Genomic DNA, 21422 nt, shown 5'->3' with positions numbered 1-21422 from the left:
AATACATAATTATTAATCACTAAACGTTAGTCTATAATATTAAAATAAGTCGGGTTTTCCTTGCTGACGCGAAAACTCCAGAACGCACGGACCGATTTCCACGGTTTTGCATTCGTTGGAAAGGTCTCGGGCTCCGTGAGGTTTATAGCAAAGAAAATTCAAGAGAAAAGCAGGGAAACAGGGAAAATCATTGGTGGCGAAACGGAGTTCGCCGGGTTTGCTAGTTTAACGTAATAATAAAGTAAACAAACTTAAGTTTCACATAGTTACAGAGTGCCTAACTGCTATGAGTAACAGTGTTTACGGCTCAACAGCCATGGCTCACGGAATTGGCGCGAAGCTTAAATGTACAGAAAAAAAGTTTTGCTACGTCACGCACGTATCTATGATTTGGACAATCTAAATGTAGACTCATGGTCAGGCCTTAACATAACACCTGTCGTGTTGGGGCTTAGCAACAAAGCTTCGAAATGGACAATTTCCTGTTGAATGGATAACATTTTAAACTTTTCTATACCAAATAGTAGTACTTCGATTTATAATAATACTTTTTATGTGCAATAGAAAATTGTTGGTTGGTCTTTGAATAGGTTTGTGATTGTGAAACAAAGTCCAGCCTACTAATAACATTGCAAAATTGTGATTGATATATTATGTATAATGTATAAACAATAATATTTATGCAGCCACATCATAGACCGAGGTCGCTGGCTCCAGATATTTGCGTTCGGCTAGACTAAGACCTTGGCCTTATTGGAACTGTCGCGTGAAATGATGACTTTTAAAATTGGAACTAGGATGCGACCTTCTTTGTCTGTGAAAAAGAAATCAATGTTCTTCGAAATTTAAAATTAAATTCGATTGCATTTTACACGTGTCACGTTCTGTATTTTTAAATGGACTCGTTGAATTTAATGATAAAAAAATATATTTCAGTTTTCAAAATGCCTTGGAGTAAAATTATGTTTTTTCTATTAACCCTTTTAGCAACGAACGAAGCAATCACTTTCAGTTTCAAAGTTAGCTTTTAATTCAGAAATGTATTTAGCAAATACAATCAACACTAGCCAGCAACAAATCTATGCGACCGCAATAACACAACTAGTTGGTATCAAGGTGTACAACGTTTACTTGCGCGCGCCGGCGAGCCGCCAACATTATTATCCCATTACTTAGCCAACGTTGCTCCACGGAAAATTGTCTAGGATCTAAATATTTCTAAGGTATTTACAGTTAAGATTGTGCTAGATTTTATCTAGTTTTGTGCAAGTTACTGCTACGCTTGGACCGCGCGTATTTGTCGTATCGTGTGGGCCTAATCTAAGATTGCTTCGCTGTTATTCTGATCTTAGATTCTTGGGTACTTTGACATCGTGGTGAGGGAAATTGTGATGGTGGAGAAGAGATAGGTTGGTATAGGTATAGTTAGAATATACAATAGTTGCTGATGCAACGTCACGCCTTTTTAACCCCGAAGGGATAGGTGCACATTACGGCACGTAATGCCGCTATACAATGTACACCCACTTTTCACCATTTGTGTTAAAAGTCCCATGTAATAGGGGGTGAGGCTATTGCCATATACTGGACATAATTCAGACTCTATTCTACTACTGAGAATAGTTGAATAGTTGTTGACTTTCCAATAAATAGAGAAGTACAACTACTTATCAGCTTTTTTGCTAGGTAGATCAGTCATCCATAGTAATCAGGGGAAGCACCTACTACCAAACATTGAACACAATTCAGTTTTATTACTGAAAATTCCGAAATTAAGTTTAAATCGCGATTTGAACTGAAAGCCTCACGCATAGCAGTGGCACTTGCACCCACCAAAACATCGGCTATCGAAATAAATCTCGCAATAAACAAGCATGTCACCGGTTCGTTAGCTAACGAGAAACAATAGATAGGTTGTCCGCCACCAAATAATTTATGTGCCAAGCTCCTCATTATGCAGCAACTTGTCTGGCCGGCGGTAATTCTAGATTTACTGTTTAATTGTGTGCAACACTACCATTTCATGAGTGATTTAACGTTTTCGTTGTTGGCAACATTGCTTTTTTATTTTTTGTATTCTTTTCTCTTTCTTTTTTGTTCTAAGGAGGTTTTATATTGTTTTAGATACTGCCCGCGTTTTGTAGGTAGAGAAATATGGAGATAGTAGATTTCTTGTTAGAAATAGCTTGATATAGAATGTATGTGTGCTGTGATAATAAATTAATCAAAATGTTAATTTTGTAGTTTGTATGACTTATGTCATCAGTCAGTGACTTCTCCCGCCTTGGACCAGAAGTAGATTTATAACCTCTGTTTTCGAGCTCCCGTAAACCCACTGGACCATCGATCTAGTTTGTATGATGATAAATTATTAAAGCATTGTCACTCCGAATTTCTTCTTTTATCTTATCTCCTTTAAACAAGTCACGCGTTTCCTTCTTCAGCTTTATTAAAGAAATTGCATTGCATTGTATTCTATCCTCTACTCCGTTGAGGTTTCAACAAATTGGTTTAACCTCCCACACATTAACATTTCGCTGCGAGTGCGGCGTTCAAACAGATCTTTCATCCTTACTTCCTAGCTGGGCTAATAAGATGTTACGTGGAGTTGACCTCAACCTGCCCTTTGCACATCTACCTATACTATTACTTATAATGTGTGCTTTCTACTCCTCAAAAGGGTAAAGAAACAAATATAGTATAGATTGCACGGTTGGCGCGGTGGCTAGGCAACTGGCTGCCGCGCAACGTGTAGTGGGTTAGATTCCCGCACGGAGCAACTCTTTGTGTGATCCATAAATTATTGTTTCGAGTCTGGGTGTCATGACCATGTGAAATGTTTGTAAACGCAGCCACAACACAAGAGAAATTCTAGTATGGGGCAACGTTTTTTTTAAAATTTATGACTTATGAGTTCGAAAGTTAGATATGGCTGAGTGAGTTATTACTATTAGTCATACAGCAGACATTAATCACACTAGTGTCTACCTAATTACGAAGCTCTATGTAACGGTTTTAAAACAATCGGATGATTTAGATACCTTTAAATAAAATGCGACTGACTTGAATACATCTATCTACGGACTAAACTAAATTTTTCTTAGACATTAAAAAAATATGTTTTTAATATAAGTTATATGTGTGTGTGTGTGTAAGGTTATAAGTGCATATTGTAAACCTAAAGTTTGCAACTATAGACATAATAATAATTATAAAAATAGTCGTTACAATTAACCACTTTTCTGAACGTTTTCTTGTTGGAAAACATTTTCTAAATGACTTGTTATGAACAACATAAAAACATTTAGTAAATGACTAAATTAAATTTTCCTTAACTGTATTTAAAAAAGCCGACAACACAGACAGGCAGACGGAAATGTTCACAAAGTGCCTCCACAATCTAATATCAATTTGTCGGGGACGAAGCTACCTGTTGGCAGACGAGGGCATGAACTCTGGCCCAATCAATAAACCCAGCCAGTATTCATATTTATTGCGGACAGACAGACAGACGTCTCGACTTGTACTACGGTCGTATTAATAAATCGGTTTCTACTTGAATAGGGGCCCATTTTCCCGTCGCCTCTTAAATGCAGACATGAAAAGTGGATAGTTTGAATGCTTTGCAGTATGTTATTATGTATGTCGATATTATGTGTGTGTGTGTGGAGATTCTAATGTTGTATTTGTAAACGTATTTAATACAAATTCAACAGAAAAGATAGTAACATTGAACTTAAAACTTATAGATTCAAATTATTCTACTTATAATATTCAAACTTAGAGACAAATAGTGACTAAATAGCTAATATAATAAATAATACAAATATTTTTCATATCAAGAACTGCAGATACCAGGTACCATAAGAAAATGAATTAAGGACATTGTTACATACAGATTTATTAACGATTTTTGGATATCTTATGACTAATGTGTTACTTGATCTCGGAACGAATGCAACAGTTTTCCTTGTTCAAATTATAAAAAAATAACATTCATGGTCTGTAGGATCAAATTATCAGAATATATGAGAGTATGAGAAAAGAATTTACACCTATAAGATCTCAAATTATGTCTAATCTACGAAATCACCAAAACAACAGTGGTTAAAAACAAATAAATTAAGTCCTCTATGAAAACCGTACCTAATAAGTACCTAGACGAGACACTCATCGCTCCCAAACGGTCTATGAACTTATTATCCTATGTAAAAACCATCATTGTCACTTTAGATAAGTGCCAAAATGTACATAACATCATATTTCATGTAATTAACTGGTTAGAACATGTCCATATGTTGGCACACCACCAGAAGGGTCGTTGGCATCGGCAAAGGTCTTAGAACTACAGTCTATTTACCTAGAACTAACGTCATTTCATTTCTTAATCACATCATTAAATATATAATTCCTAATAAAAATCCTTGTGGTATGATGTTATGAACAGCTTTATTAGCATATTGCATTGCATTGGATATGATATAATTATGATAAACATAAGCTCAATTAAAATAAGTCCTTAATAAAAAAATACTATTATTTCGTAATAAATAAAAAAGATAATGAAACAGAAACAAGAATAAATAATAATCTTAAATCACATAAAAATACCAACCCTTGCAAGTTTAGTGATGAGCCATTATTTTATTTCAATTATCGATATCGAAAAAAAAACACAATATCAATTTATTAATAATTGCATATGATTACGATAAATTGTCACTTTGACAAATCAATTGTCATTGAGCAGTCATGCCATCATACGAATATTATTCTCGAGGTTACTCGACTTAAGACGGTTTTAATGAGGAAACGTCCTGTGTCAGTCATTCGATAAAAATTACGTAGTAATACTATTTCTGAGTGATTACTACGGAAAACACCTGTTGGCATGGCACCAGGGACGGCCGTTGACACATGACTGCAAGATCAGACATTCACCTCCGTTACTTTCTTCTATGACTAACCAAACCACGGTTAATAGTCTAGACATTTGTATTTACCCCGTCTCAGCATAATTGTTTTAAACTTGTCTTTTTAAGGCTGTACATTGCATTGTTAGGAGCAATGAGTTCTAGTTAGAGTTCGCTTTTTTATTTAATCGACTTTTGGTTATTCATATTCACAAAAGCGAACTGATTCATCGTCATTGTGCAATCACATGAAATTACTTCCTAAAATTGTGCACGTGCAATTTTTATCATATTTATTTTGCAAATGAAGCGAAATATGTGGATTTTTATGGCAAAATTTTGTCAGTATACACAGTGAACTGTTTGTAATGGATGTATAAACAGGGTACCGCTACTATCCACCCCATAGTTCTTTGTTCGCAATAGTGGCGTGCTAGGGGGTATTAACCTCTTCTATTTCAGTCGTCGTGGGCGATAGGGTGCGTCGCCCTCGAAGACGACCTCACTCCATCGGGGTCAAGGATGTAGGAAATTAACGTTCACAATTTTCCTCAACGGTATTCCTACCATCACTTGTATTGCTTTGTCACGATTCGCTCGTGCATGCAGCTGTTAAAAACTGTTTTGTTTGGACTTTGGATTCAGAGCAGTATGAAAGAAAGACTTTTTGGAAATCAGTGTGTATTTTGTTAAATGAAAATAAACTCAACATTTGTTTAAATCGTTTACGAAAGCCGCTTTCTTTTGCAAATAATAAATGATTGAATTATAAAAATGTTTACCTGCACCAGTGTTCGGTTTGGCCCATCCATCACTATCACAATGCATGGCACTCTGTTTACGTCACAGATAGTGCTGTGACCTTAAGATAATTATCGGTCGACGCCTCGTCTCACGTAGCCTTATCGATAACTGACTACAACAAAGCAAGGACATCACTTGCCGAGCCCATAAATACCATACCAAGTAATTTGATGAGAAACACTTTTTCCTCTTTATTTGAGTATTTAAGTAACCGCTAGCTGCTTCCAGTTGGGCAACTGCAGTCAGCTTATGCAGCCGCAATAAATGCCTGCATATTTCTGTCAAAGAATTATCATTATCTCGGTTTGGTACATACATGATCATTATCTTAAGTTACTTATGCAATTTTAGGAAACTGGTTCTATATGAATGTTCTACGGAATATTTTGAACTGATTTGAGAACGCGGAAAACTGTTATTGTAAATCAGACATTTTTATTTTTTCTTATCTTTCTTATCAATTCATATTATTCATAACAGTTGGTTAACAAACGTAGTGTTGAACATTTCCGGTAATATTGTTAGACAAATATTGACTGAGATTCTTGAAATCCGCCTCGTTGTGTTTAAAAGATAATCCATAAATAGGAGGCAAACAAAGCAGCTCGTCTGGCGTATCGTACAAATGACCGCTCGGCCTTGTCTAGGCCACGGTGACGCCATCTTGCGTGCTGATGAACTCCTTTTATTAGGACACCGAATTTATATTCGTCTCGCTCTGAAATACTATTTCACTATCCAAATGAAAGAGATGGACGTTTTCAATCGTAACTAAATTTAATAATAGAACAAGATACACGTCAAGCAGAATAGATTAGAATAAAGACATTACGTTTTTTTAAAGCTCTTGTTTTCTTTGTCTCGTTCAGTAGTTGCGCGACTAAATTAAGCTACTGATTGCAGCTTTTTGTGGAAATGACCATATATTAGGTAAATAGCAAACAGGTTTGAATAATAAAGGGGTACGAGAATAACTGTTTCTAAACACTACGGTAATGGTGCAACCTAGACAAGCTATAAGTTGTGTAAGTAGTGGTTAATTGCGTTGCCAAGGCGACTGCACTGCAGCCTGTCTCAGTGTCTGATAGCGATAACTGAGAAATGTCTGGGGGCAAGGGACTTTATTGGACGCTAATTGGCCCGCCAGACGGTAGTAACTGATACCTACCCTGCACTATACATATGTACTAAACGTTTCGACATTCTGCGAGAATGATTTATGAAGTTGAATGGACAGTGTACACAGCAGTATTGAGTTGACTTTAATTCGAACGGTAAATTGTGACTCATGTTTTGTCTGTATCGCAATAAGTTTCGTATTTAATTACTCAACTTTGTACATAATACACTCATCTCACACATTATCGAGTGTGCTGCCGTGGCTCGGTATTGGGAGCGGCGGACCAGTCCTGCGCGCGAAAGGCGAAATGCTCGCGGCCGGCCGGTCGCTACAACCGGCTCCGTGAAGGCCGCACAACGCCCCTCCCCCACTCCCTTCTTTGATTGTGCTAGTGACTGGTTTTATCGATAACTTACCGTGTAATCCGAACAATAGGAGCAGGTATTCGATACTGATAAATGTATGTTTTCTTTCATTTGCTAATGATATCTACGATAAGTCACCGGTGAATGCTGTTTCCATTAGTAAATTGTTAATGTATTAGAAGTTATATTCAGAATAATGTGAAGGTGATTTAATTATAACAAAGTTATATTGTCAAAACGACAATTCATTCAGTAAGTGGGTATGACGCGTTCCGTCGCTATCGCGACCGAGCTTCGCCCTCGTAAACAGAATGCCAATGACACGAGGGGTCGAGAGGCGTATCGATAATAATACCGCACGGTATCGCGCAGCACTGGGTGCGCTCGCAAGGCCGCGCGACGCGTCCACGTCTCGTGCGTGTACACAAACACACTGTTTCAAAACGTCCGACACTTTATTCCAAATTCGAACAGAGCCACGCGCGGATCGAGCTTCGTCGTTCTGGCCTCGATTTTTTTTTTAATTTCATAAGCAATCTGCATGTTTTCATTATTTCATGGATAACTCCCTTTTACAAGTTCATGTAGGTTTATCAGCACAGGTTTTTTTTATTATTTTCTATTAAGTTAAAATAACAATAAATAAACATTCGTCTATTTTTGTTTCAGGTTACCCAAGATGCTGGTTTTATCATCTGGCTGTAATCCTCTACATCCTTGCTTAACATTCGAAAGAACTTGGCCTTTATACGAACAGCATTCAGTGAAGAAAATATGTAAAAGGAACACGGACACTGCAAGACTGAATCCAAAAGTTGCCTTAAAAATGAGCGGCGACGCAAGATGATGAAACGTTCACACATATTTTTATACGAATAAAAACATTATGCGGAAAAAGCAAAATAGTTTTTGAAAAATTTTTGAGCAGTATTTTTCTATGAATTTATCATAGACGTACTTGTGTGTGGTGCTAATAGTGTAGTGTAGTGACATCGATCATATCGATAAGGACAGCAATATCGATAGTTTAGTGAGTGAGAGTGGTGATGGTGTGAGGACTGGATGGTGATGAGTACCGCGATGAGCAGTGAGGGCGACGCGGTGAAGGTGGAGGGGGGACACGTGTCTGTCACCACTATCAGCATGTCGGGTCCTGAGACTAGCAACGGTGAGCATTCTTACCACTTATAAGTACTTTTAGCTGACATTATACCTTTATAATTATATGTTTTGTCTATTTATGAGAGTTCAATAATAAAAAAATGTTTTGTTAAACCCATCATTATCGATATACGCGGTACTTCTGTCATTTTATCTTCACGTTTAGTTTGTTTATTTACTCGACACTTGCGAAACTTTCCGATTGGAGCCGATGAACTTTCTGCTTACACAATTTTTAAAAAGTTTCCATTAGTTTTTGTGTATTTATCTGATTGATATACGATACCGATAAGTATCTGGTATTCACCTGTTTTAAAATGCAATTGTTTATCACATTTTCGTACTTTGGACTTGTTAATTTTATCATGGCGGGGGCTTAGTTTAAAATAATTGCAATTTTTAATTCTAGTATCTATGTCTGCAAATTAAAAGGTCTTAAGTGATATGCTGATAAAGTTGGAATTTATGCGTTTTTATATAAATACGGATTAAATTGAAAATGTAAAGGGTTTTACTGTGTATGAATTCTGTAAGTAATTAACTAAGTATGTAGATTGTTATTAAAATCTTCTGTCGAAGCAAACTAGTTGTGGTTTTAAATATTAGGATAGATGACTAATTTTTATTTTAATGTCCGTCTTGTAGATTGTTTTAAAATATTAGACACGTATTTTTTATTTTCTTACGGAAAGTAAATACTTTTGACGATATAGTGATGTCACTTCTAGGTACGTTTTTGCTCCCACTCCTAAACTTTCATTTTAATTTTCATATCCTGTCATCATCCCTATTGATAACTTTAAATTAGAAATGTTAATTAATGGAACTTATGGCAATGTCCATCGGAGGAAACAATAATTGTAAATGAGTCATTCAGAGGTTCTATAAAACATAGGCATGCACATGTTGCTTAACTTCATTTGATATAGGTATTTCGATGATAGACAAATGACATTGACATCCTTGCAATCTAGTATTTGCATTCCGTGCTTGCAATGATAATATCACAATTAAACCTAAGTATGTACCTACTTCGTTATCAGTCGCTAAAGTGACGTCAAGTTATTTGTAAAGTCCGAATTCTAATCAACATTTTTCTTTCATGGATAAGGAAAAAATCCATCTATCCTTGTAAAAAATATTTTTTTATTCTTTATTTACTATTAACGTACTTATTAGGTATTAAATTCGTTGCTCTTTATTTATTTATGTTTAGTACCTAGTACCTATATTTATAGTGGTTTCCTCTATCATATATCTAGTTATACAAAATTCGAATAGCGGTTACCGAAATACACCATCTTACAAAGTTTCAACTATGTAGGCCCAACAGTTTCGTGGCCCAACAGGCTGTGACATACGGACGGACGGACGGACGGAGGGACGGACGGACAGACGGACAGACAGACATTTATTTCCGAAACTGTTGGGCCTACATAGTTGAAACTTTGTAAGATGGTGTATTTCGGTAACCGCTATTCGAATTTTGAATAAAAATTTATAAATTTAAAAAGTAAAGGGGGTACTACATACATGGAACTGATTCAAAAAAATGTTTTTTTTGCAGCTCTGTCGGAATTTTTGTTCTTTCATTACTGTTTTCAGGTCTAAATTGACCGGACTATAAGATAATACCTGACTTCACAAATGGCCCCCATTTATTTATGGTATAGAAAATTTTAAACGATTACCATTAAACAAAATATTTTCTTATTTCTCTGTTACACATATTTTTATAGCATCAACTTTAGATTTATAAATGTCTATTAAACATTTAAACTGCTGCTCTCATAAGAGGAAGGGGGACACTATTAATGTTTCCTCTTTTTTATATAAATTATAATGAATAACTCCATTAAATTATGATTATTATTGTCAATAGTAGGTCACAATAAGATGATTTTATTTCTAAGTCGTCACGTGTAATGCTTACCTCATAGTGATAAACGGAACGTGTCTTGCGTAAATACGGTTATCTCAATCTTACTACAACTAATTATAGTTTTATTATAATAACAAATATCGGATCCATGCTTAATAAATTTAAAAATACTTTATAAATTAGGTAGTAAATAAATTTCAAGAGTGGAAGAGCCATGCTGAATGGGCTGGCTCGACCGGAGTGATATACAGAAAACCAACGTGAAACAACGCTTGCGTTATGTGAGTGAGGTTACCGGAGGCCCAATTATCCCCCTTACCAATCTTTCCAATCCTCGATTCCCCAAAACCCTTAAATTCCTAAGCCCCAAAAGGCCGGCAACGCACTTGTCACGCCTCTGGTGTTTCGGGTGTTCATGGGCGGCGGTGATTGCTCACCATCAGGTGATCCGTCTGCTAGTTTACCGGCTTAGCTCATACCATAAAACAAATACAAAAATAAAAGGAAAACACTAAAGATGTTGTACTTAAGATGACTCTAGTCATTCTTTTTCCCATATAAATTCATGTATCGGAGGGGTTTTCCACCATTGTTTGGCATCATACATCCAAAATTAAACATGATATCGTATTGTCTGATCAACATTTACTTAACTTTGTCGATACCGTTTTAAAATTTTAAAATAATAAACCACTAAAAAGTTATAAGTATTCGTTTTCTTGGTAATTTCAGCGCAACTTTGGGTGCAAATTAATAACAAAACAAATGTAAAATCTCCAAAACAAAAACTGTACCGACAAAGTTCGATTACTAATGAGTTTAATTAACTTTATTTGTAGTAAATTCATAAAAGAAGTTTTTTCATAAAACCCAACCTTCGTATCGTATTCGTATTTTTGAGCGGCCATTTTACTATGAATTGATCATGTTTCCCGGTGTTGCTTTCCCACGCGGAGAAAAATATCATTCTTCAATGAACACATTTTGGAGATGAATAAATCTATCTAAAGTTTCATAACATTGTTCCATGGTATGGCACCGATTGGATTAACCATTGATAAAAAGTATGATTTATGTCAGATTCTGTTTAAAATAAATAATCGAAATCCCGATTATCTATTACCTATTTTGGTTTCGAAATTCCGTTGTGAATACTCATCGATGATCGAATTGCGTATGAATGGCACGATAATTTATTTTATTCGAAGCTAACAAATAACTCTATTTAAATCATGTTTTATCATAATTGGGATATCTACGAAACCTATCAGTGAATTTACTAATTAAATACTTTAGATAATGAATGATAAAATAAAAAGATCTGTCAGTGAAAGTGTTGATAATTGTTTCTAGAACAAAAAGAAGAAAGCATTGTTTATTTAGATCTATTTATATTCAAAAACATAATTATTTAGATAGAGACTAACTGCGATCCTAAGTCGCTTGACAACGACTTGGATCTGCGGACTACCTAGCGGGTTTACCGGGACTCCGGTTCAACGAGCAGGAGTAGGAACTGGGTGGTTTTAGTCAGTAGGGCCTCTCTCGCCTCACGCATGGCGAGAGAAGCTGTTCTCCCTTTTAAAAAAATCGCTGGCCAAGCTTATTGCTTATCGCAAACTCCTAAAGTCCTAAATAGACTAGCTATCCTCTTATTTAGCCAGTGTCTTTACTACTCTTGCCATGCATGAGAATGTGGGTTCGAAACCCACCAACATGACGGTTTCTGAGTTATATGTAGGCACTTTTGAAGATTATTTAGACACCACAGACAAACGGTGAAGGAAAACATTGTGAGGAAACGTAGGTTTATAATTTCTGATCGGTATATTTGTATTTTGTAACACACAGACACAACACGAGAGATTTTTGTTTTCTGAGAAGTGAGAACAAAAACCAATACAATGTTCTGCCAATGATCCACTGCAAACTCGTTTAAAAATATTAAAATTCTTCCCAACTGTATCTTTGATTAAAGTGTCATGTTTTACCTAGGTATAATATGGTGTCATCTATGTAATAGTTAGGTAGTTACTTAGGTACGCTACACATTTTAAGGAGTTTAGGCTATGACCTATTGTATAGTTAAATCGTAGATCACAGCCTATCACAGCCACACACGAAGTGCATTATTATATTAGAGTATATATAAATCTGACACCTTTTATTTCTATAACATTTTTATGAATATACTTCTTTCTCTACTAAATACCTCTTCTGAGAAAAATACATTTGTGGTTAGCCCCAAAATAGTATAAAATAACCTATTAACCCATTAGGAGTCTTAAAGTAGACTCATATTATAGGAATTTAAAACTTACATAAATAACTACCTAGTTACCTTCCTATTTTTGATGACTAAACACTTCGCCGAAAATGCATCACGAATTCATAAGACTCGATTTTCGTTCATGGTACGGAGAGCTACGAAATTCTTTTTTATTTGCTTGCAATCTTCTTTCCTATAACTACATTCCATAACATTCATTCCTCTTCTGCCTCGAATGGAATTGCAAATACTAGCTTTAAGGAAAGATGTCATGTTTCTTTAACTTTGAAAATCCTTCTACGTTATAAAACTAATAAGCTTCTGCCCGCGGCTTCGTTCGCGTTTCCGCCTTAGCCTATGTGTAATTCCAGACCACAATGAATCCCTGTTTCATATTTAATCCCGATCCCTTCAGCAATTTTGACGTGATTAAGTAACAAACATACATAGAAACACACAAACACAATCTCCCAAGCTTTTCACACTTGGTTAGGCTTCAAATAAATATCTTCTTTCTAATGTCTAAAAGACAAATTTGTGCAGTTTATGCTTTTAAGTACCTAATTACCATATTATTCCAACCTTTTCGTGATAGGTAAAACACGTTGAAGACATTTGCTAATTTCACAAAAGAAAAGTCAATCCCGTTATTTTCCCAGAAGGAAACTTAAGTAAAGTGCTATTTACTAAAACTGAAGTCTTTATTTCACCGGGCCTAGCCTCCCTGATCAATGGCAACATCCAGAACAAGCATGCGACGTAAAGTCTATGACGCACTACCAGACATGAAACTGTTGGGTCGAAGCTGTCGATTGTTGCGAACACGCAATAAAACAATCGCAATGTTTTCCAGCGTCGACTTTAACTTGTTTTGCAAAGCATGTGAGGTGCTCAGGTGTGGGTGAGTGGGGAGACGTATACACTCCAAATAATTAGCGTAGACGCTGCAGTGGTGGCTTATGAGAAAGGGAAAACGGCAGACCTTATGGGCTGTATTATTGGAACATATAGGTCATCGTGTACGAGGACAGGGGGAAGATTTAAGCTTCCTCAATTTAGCCAGGGGTGGATTCTCCAAGCGGCTCAGATTTACTCACGAGCGCTCTGCAACAACAACATCGGGCCACCGAAAGGGAAAATAAAAATACAGTCCCGAGGCAGAATGTGGGCAATAACAACAGCCATATGCTCAGTAACCGGACTCATGCGTCACCTTTCAGGAAAAATGCTCCAAGTCCACTCAAATCTAAGAGCTGTTCCACTCAAATAATGCTCATTCTAGGTCAGAAGCTATGGGCCACGTTTGTCCACCGAAGCTTCGACAAGTACTCTCTCATAAACGCTTTTCTCGAGTTTGTTAATAGAAGCAAATTAACTTGCGGAATTGCGAAGCCATCCTGCAGACTTATCTGCAAGGTAACGAGCTGATACTGGACGATATGAAGCAGCAGAAGCAGTCAATAACAATAATACATCGAGAGTGCTGAAGGAACCTCTATAAGTCGTAGTATGGCCTTACGCCACTGCAGGATTTGTGCTCTGGACGAGAAGGAATCAAATCGATGCGGAGTGTGAAGTTTAAAACTCCCCCAACGACCCTAGTGGTGGTTGCCAAGTGTACCAGGATTATGCTACGATGGGATATTAGAAATGGCAAAATCCATATCGGAATCCGGACCGGACGGCATAACCTTTGAGAGCTGGTGCACTCCGAGATTTCCTGGACGAACGGGGTCCCTGGATGCGGTAAAACGACTTGGATAGTGGATCAGTTTGTACAAAGATTTAATTGCACCACAACAGGAGCAAATGACCTCAGAGGCAAACTATCTTGCCGATTTGGGGAACTAGAAATCTAGGGTTCGAACAATGGCTGCATCTTCTAAACGCTTGAAGGGGCGAGAGAATCGACTAATTAGACGAGGCTCTTATGAAAGGAGCCGTTGAAATAACTTTAGCCATTGCTAATTGGTGACATAAATCAGCTGATTGTCGTGACAACCTCTTCATACGGCCGCCCTACACATATACACCCATAAGTCAAGTTGCTGTGTACCCACAGGAATCCAACGTGGCCTATGCTCTCAACACAGTTTACAGTGGCATATACTCGTCCAGGTCGGGCGTGAGATTCGAGCAAAAGATTCTGGGAATGATCCCAATCACTCCCCGACACCTTATACCTGGTAACACCCAGGCAGAAAAGGAAACCCTTAAGAACATACGGGTCGGGCGATGGATCACGCATCCTCACTATACACGAGGCTCAGGGACTTTCGTCCGCGAATGTGGTATTGTGAACACATCAACAAAGAGGCAGAAATTCATGATAGCGTATGCAGTAGTTCAATTCGCGTACACACATAGTTGCATCTACTACACGGACAACTGTGATGAATAAGTAAATTGATCAGAAGGGCTGCTGAAGAGAGCGACCATAGGATTATGGACTACAACCTGTGGCCATAAACACAGATACTATTGTGGGGGCGCTTTTGGGTGAGTTCCTTGGAAATAAAAATTTATATAGCGGGGGATAATGTGTATGCGGAAAGCGTAAATAAGTACATACTGCTATATAGATAATTATATAATTGTTAACTCTTTGACTTCGTAAGCTCTGTTGAAGTCAGCCCACCCGACAGGGTTTGAGGCGTCATGCACACATAAATGTCCTACAGTCGGTGGCGCTGTGTGTTGGGTCCCAACAAAATGGTTGACTGGACCAATTGCTGACACACACGTCATACTCGTGAACGAGTGCCTTCTGCTGGGGCATCGGCTCCCCAGCGCGCCGGTGGACTGACTTGGCAGAGCCGCGGTAACTTTAATTGTAGTGGATCAAGAATCGTAAGTATTTTTGTAGTTATAATCTGAATAGTTGCGGTAATGCGTGTATGTGTAAGGTAGAACCATATTGATAAAATTTATTGTAAAAAGAAAAACAAATTGTATGACAAGGGCACGGAAAGAGTGTGTGGAGAACAAATGTTTTTTTAAAAAAAAAAAAAAAAAAAAACTCATAGTCAGAAAAGTCAAAAGCGTTATTTTCCCAGAAGGAAACTTAAGTAAAGTGCTATTTACTAAAACTGAAGAGTCTTTGTTTGAACATGCTAATTACTGGAAAGCTCATAGAAAGATATCTAGGTAACTTAATGTTACAATACTTGAACAAAGCTTGCATTGAAATCGCGGAAGGAAAAGTTCAAAACCATTATTGTATAACTAGAAATTTAACTAAAAATGACTGATCGTACGCGTAGCAAGATGACTCCCTTGTAACTCGAAACTGGTAGAGCTTTGCCATTAATGTTCATTGAAAACCTTGATTATTAGATAAGTTAGCACGATAGTTATTATACGGTACTTTTTTGAAGAAAATCATTCAATTTATCCCGCCTTGGCTGAGGCAAGAGGGATTGTAAGACTCTTATTGACTAAAAACCACGCCGTTCCTACTCCTGCTTCGAGCCAGAGCTCCGGTAACATTTCGCATAAGGGACAAATCTGCAAACAGGACTGCTCAGTGCATAATGAATTATCCTTTCTGCATTTCTAAAGCCGGAAATCTTTAACAGTTGTTAAAGCACTTGAAAAATGCATTCTAAGAATTCCAGTGACTGTCACTTGCATATTAGTACTTGAGTAAGTACCTAACTACTTAAAAATGGCTGCACGTTTCAGCTTTGAATAAATTTCCTGGTAATTTGGCATCGTGCATATTATTAGTAGCTGATACCGGATCGAAATATGGTTGCACATGTTCAATTTAAATATAATTATTGTAAATCAGGACAAGTTGTACCTGTTACGATCGATACGATTTTAGCTAAAAAAACTATGTTCTGGAGCTGCGGACTATCTAGCCGGTTTACCGTACTCCGGTTCGAAAACCTAGATTAAAAACGGGGTGGTTTTTAGTCAGAAAAGTCTGACACTTCTCGCCTCGCTCAAGGCAGAAGAAGTCATTGGATGATTTTTTCCTTTCAAAAAAATGGTAAATAAAATTTAGAATTTTTGTGATCTAACTACTAAGTCGCGTAGTGTTCCCAAGATCATTAGAAGGTTGACACAGGAGACGCACTTCTGCACGAGATCAACTATTTCGTCAGCGTTAATTAGTTCCATTAAATACTCCTTGGCAATCATGGATCCTAATGTGCACAATGCGCCCAAGCAATTACATTAAAAAATGACTAATTGTTAACATATCCTACACGAGGTCCAAGACCTTACTGATTGATGGCATTAGTTCCACGATTCGTATGATTCACAGTAAGTGCAAGTGAATGATCCTGATGATGTTATGTTCCAGGTCAATTCTCGTACAGCTCGAGCGGGGTGCGCATCAGTGTCTCTTCAGTGCCTCATGATGAAGACTCCACTGATGCTGAGATCTCCAAGATCGACTTCACACAACATCAGTACGAGGTAACTACACATTTATTACTTTTATTACTCCTTACCTGGGTAGTAGTCGTTTAAAAGTAACTTTTATTGTCAACGTCATAGAGTACAGATTACAGATTGTTATTACTCCTGAATCCAATTCCGATTTATCGATATTGATATTGTGAAATTTCGTACTCTGAATGCTATTTTACCGGCTTCCATTGGGGTTGTAGATATTTGGATTGGTTTCAAGAGTAAGCGCCCTGATAAGTTTAACTTTGTTAAATTTCATAATACATTTAAAGAAATGTTCCTTTAATTTCCGCATACAAAATACATAGGCTTCTGCCTTTGTATCTTAATTCAGTGAAAGTTCAAAACGTATGTGATTCTGAGTCAGTTATCGAATATACACCTGCAACCCTTCAAAAGCTTTATCTTCTCAATCAAACTATTTTGAAAGCTAAGAGAATCACATTAAAGTTCACATTTGAAAAAAAGAAAGTCCAAATCCATCAAAGACATTTGGCAGAATTGATTCAATTTAAAAAGGTCAAGTGCAAGCGTTAAAATTTCGACACAGCAATGATAACTGACCATCATAACAGTTGCTGATTGACCACCCAGTGACTCCTTGAACTTCGTGACTGGCGGATGTAATCAGTCATCGGATTGTTCTCAAGTCACTGATCTTTGCACAATGCGGGCTCTTGTACTCGATAGTAATGTCTCAAGAAGAAGATTAAGTTATAAACGACTTCCTAATTTTAAATATTGTGAAGTGGTTTTAATTGGTATATGAGTATACGAGTTTACGGATCACCTGATGGTAAGCAATCGCCGCCGCCCGTGGACACCTGAAACACCAAAGGCGTTACAAGTGCTTTGTCAGCCTTTTGGGGGTTAGGAATTTAAGGGTTGTCAGGGAATCGGGAAAAGGGAAGATTGGGTAGGTATAATCATTGAATTTTCCGGCGAAAACTTGTCCGCGACATCTACATATAATTGTAAATAATTCTTCTGCATCCTTCCTCATTCCTTGTAAATAAATATGACTAAGCTAAGGTAAATTAGTTACTTACGCTATTGGTGTGTCTAATTTTAAGGATATTTGCGATACCACGAGTTTTGTTATCGCGTTGCCAACCCTAATAATTCTCCCTTTATCATATCTATGTTTAAGTCATAAACACCATATTTTCCAGGTGAATATGCGCAACAAGAAGAAACGTTCATTGAGCGGTGCGCCCGAAGTGTCCAGCAATGAACGGGAGCGACCCATGTCCTGGGAAGGAGAGCTATCCGACTCCGAGATGGTCATAGACACCGGTGGCAATAATGGTTAGTATTGCTTAACTTATTAATTTCACAATTAAGCTGACACATGTAACTGTTTCACGAGAGTTACTCGACTAGTTTCGGGCTACTTTAGGGGCCCATAATTATGAGTAGCACAGGTATATGAGTAAAGCAGATAGTAATTAATTTAATATGTGAATAATGTCAGTTAGCTAATACTTTTCTCATAAAAAAAAATATTATTTAAGAACAACCGATGACAAATAGCGAAGCTTTAGCATGGAATGAACACATCAAGATATTAATATCAAGATTGGATTTTATAATTACATAATTATAAAAATAAAATCCGACTATTATCCATTCCACAGACGAAAACAGCAGTTCCCTAGACCTCCAATCGTCGAGGGATTCAATCGACACGCTTCGCAACGTGAGCATCAAGACGGAACCTGTCAAGACTGAGGGCTTCCAAGGTGTGGATGACCAGCGGGTCCTGGACCTGAAGTACAGCGCCCCGCTGCAGCCACACCAGCGGAGTCTTAGTATGAATAGGGTAAGACGATTTTATTTTATTCGAAGGGGGAGGCCTTTGTTCAGCAGTGGACGTCTCTCGGCTGATGATGATGATGATTTTATTTTAAGACACTACTTATTTAAAATAGGGTTTTTTTTTCTCCTGTAGTAATAATATCTGATTAATTTCGTTGCGGGTTCCAAGACAGTTATGCATTTCCTTGTGACGCGCCGGATTGTAGATCCTGGCTTACAGGAGTTGCAGCGGCTTTAGAGGGTGTGGCGGGCTTGTCCCTACTTGCTGGTCTCGTAATAAAGAGATTAGAAAAAGCTGATGATTAACATATCTACCCGTGCTTTAGAGTAAGATCGATAGAGGCTAGTAGTTATGTTGGGCTGCCATTCAACTCAACCTGGTTCACACTCCGTAGCAACCAAATATTCGAAATGACTGTACCGTTCTCAACAAGGACACATCTTTACTAAATTATCTATCTTCATTTCAGATATCAGTGCTCACAGACGGTACCTCCCTCTCTCTTGCAAGACGGCCCTCCTCTCCGACCAGTAGTGCCAAATCCCTCGCATTGAGTGACCAGGGATCAACACATATGCCACATACGGGACTCGATCAAGTACAGAACCTGACCATCAAGAAGGAAACGCAGCTATCAGGTAAAATCTTCTTATTGTTTGGAGAATCTCTCTCATTTACTGTGGCAGTCTACCCCTGGACTTATCCTCAATATGCTCGATCCTCGACATAAAAGGGTTTGCGAGAGTTTAAAAAGGACAGATTTGTCAGAAAGAGTTGTTGCTTAGTTTCTGCCAAATATATTTGCATATATTTCATCGTCACGCCTTTTATTACATTTGCACATTACGGCGCACAATGCCAATGTACAATGTACACCTACACCCACTTTTCACCATTATTTGTGTTATATAAATCCCATATATTAGGGGTGAGCCTATTGCAATTTGCAATACTGGGCACAATTACAAACTCCGTACTAATACTGTAAAATTTTAAACCTCAGTAATTCTTTGCCAGATTCGACTCGCACTTGCGACCAATCATCCAACAAAGCAGTCTCTGACAAATAGTTTACCGGTAATCCTTTAATCGGTTTTTACAGCACTTACAGAGATGGTAACTGTTATCACAACACAACATAATACCCGAATACTCAAACGCTACTCAATTTTAAGACGCTCTCAAATGTAGTTCTGTCACTATCAATTCTTTATTAAATGGAAGAGATAGCATGATATTTAAGTACAACTTCAATGACTTCTCCCGCCCTGGGCGAGGCGAAAGGGAGTGTCAGACTCTTACTGACTAAAAACCACCCAGTTCCTACTCCTGCTTGTCGAGTCGGAGCCCCGGTAAACCCGCTAGGTAGTCCGCAGCTCCGGATATCACAACACAGTATAACTTAACTACTGTAGTACTAAAACGTGTTTGTTTCTCGACAGAACTAAAATGCGAGCAGGGGGTGGGCATGGACAAGCTGATAGGCGCGCTGCACGGCTCGCCGCTGCTGGGCCGCCTGCCGCGCGTCCAGTCCAGCGCCAGCACCGACTCCGCCGTGCACTCCATGTATACGCACAGGTATTTGTTGTGTACTAAAATAATAACGCATATATTATAAATAGTTTCTTTTTGACGTCCAAGTAAGTAATATCCATATTAAACTGAACACTTAATTTTTCTTTGTTTTTATTTTATAGTTTAGATTGATAGTATTTATTGCTTGGTTGGTCAAAATATCAGGTCTTTCGATAATTGTTTGTAGTACTACACTTATCGGTCAGAGTATTTAGAGTTCCCGCTATTAGACAAGAGAATGGCTAGTCGCTCCCTAATTGGTTTATTGCACGGTTGGCGTGGTGGGTGGGCAACTGACTGCCGTGCAACGGACTTGTTTAGTGGGTCCGACTCCCGCATGGAGCAACTCTTTGTGTGATCCACAGATTGTTGTTCCGGGTCTGGGTGTCATATGTATGTGAAATTTTAAATTACAAACTTACAATTTCACATCAACGCAACCCACGACATATAAAAAAACCTAGTGTAGGGCAATATTTAAAAATAAATCCCTGAATTATTTGGGGAATATAAAAACCCCTTATTATCTAGACGTAGTTGTGATTTGACCTAAGAGGCATAGAGTTGTACTGTTTTATTTCCTTGTTTTTAATTTTACTCCTATTTATCGTCCGCAGCGTATACAGCAGTCCGTCGGCGAGTCCGCGCGCGTCCCGGCACTACACGCCCTCCCTGTCGCGCAACAACAGCGACGCCTCCCACTCCTCCTGCTACTCCTACAGCTCCGAGTTCTCGCCCACACACTCGCCGGTGCAGGTAATATTATTATTATGATCTATTATAAAAAATAAAAATAAGGAAGAAAGCTTGTCTTTAAACAGGATAGAGACAAACGGGCAGACTGAAAACATTCTAGTAAGCAAGCGCTGCCGCCCATGGACACAATTAATTGCACACGAATACACGATTGGCGCGGTGGCTAGGTAACCTGCTACCACGTAACGTGTAGCATGTTCGATTCCCGCACGGAACAACTCTTTGTGATCCAAACATTGTTGTTTCCGGTCTGGGTGTCATGTGTAGGTATGTAAACTTGTATGTTTGTTAACGCGCCCACGACACAGGACAAAATCCTAGTGAGGGATAAAA

At 37.9% G+C, this 21422-nt stretch overlaps 1 protein-coding gene across 2 annotated transcripts in view; it reads left to right on the top strand.

Annotated features, from left to right (window-relative positions):
- The window catches only part of LOC118263099 (nuclear hormone receptor FTZ-F1 beta), a 47299-nt gene that overhangs the window by 13717 nt on the left and 12160 nt on the right, over positions 1 to 21422 (top strand). Inside the window, exons 1-8 of one of the 2 annotated variants that reach the window (XM_050697562.1) lie at positions 7572 to 7786; positions 7872 to 8370; positions 16830 to 16945; positions 18112 to 18247; positions 18577 to 18761; positions 19228 to 19396; positions 20201 to 20336; positions 20951 to 21089. In XM_050697562.1, coding sequence (XP_050553519.1) covers positions 8265 to 8370; positions 16830 to 16945; positions 18112 to 18247; positions 18577 to 18761; positions 19228 to 19396; positions 20201 to 20336; positions 20951 to 21089 — 987 coding nt within the window. In that variant the 5' untranslated portion in view covers positions 7572 to 7786; positions 7872 to 8264. Of the gene's footprint in view, positions 1 to 7571; positions 7787 to 7871; positions 8371 to 16829; positions 16946 to 18111; positions 18248 to 18576; positions 18762 to 19227; positions 19397 to 20200; positions 20337 to 20950; positions 21090 to 21422 lie in introns of those variants that run through there. The other variant, XM_050697563.1, reaches the window with a different exon arrangement.

The sequence above is a fragment of the Spodoptera frugiperda genome, chromosome 12 (assembly GCF_023101765.2).
Source record: "Spodoptera frugiperda isolate SF20-4 chromosome 12, AGI-APGP_CSIRO_Sfru_2.0, whole genome shotgun sequence".
NCBI classification, from domain to species: Eukaryota; Metazoa; Arthropoda; class Insecta; order Lepidoptera; family Noctuidae; genus Spodoptera; species Spodoptera frugiperda.
The sequence above is the reverse complement of the archived record's forward strand: the minus strand, read 5'-3'. Positions and strand labels throughout refer to the sequence as shown.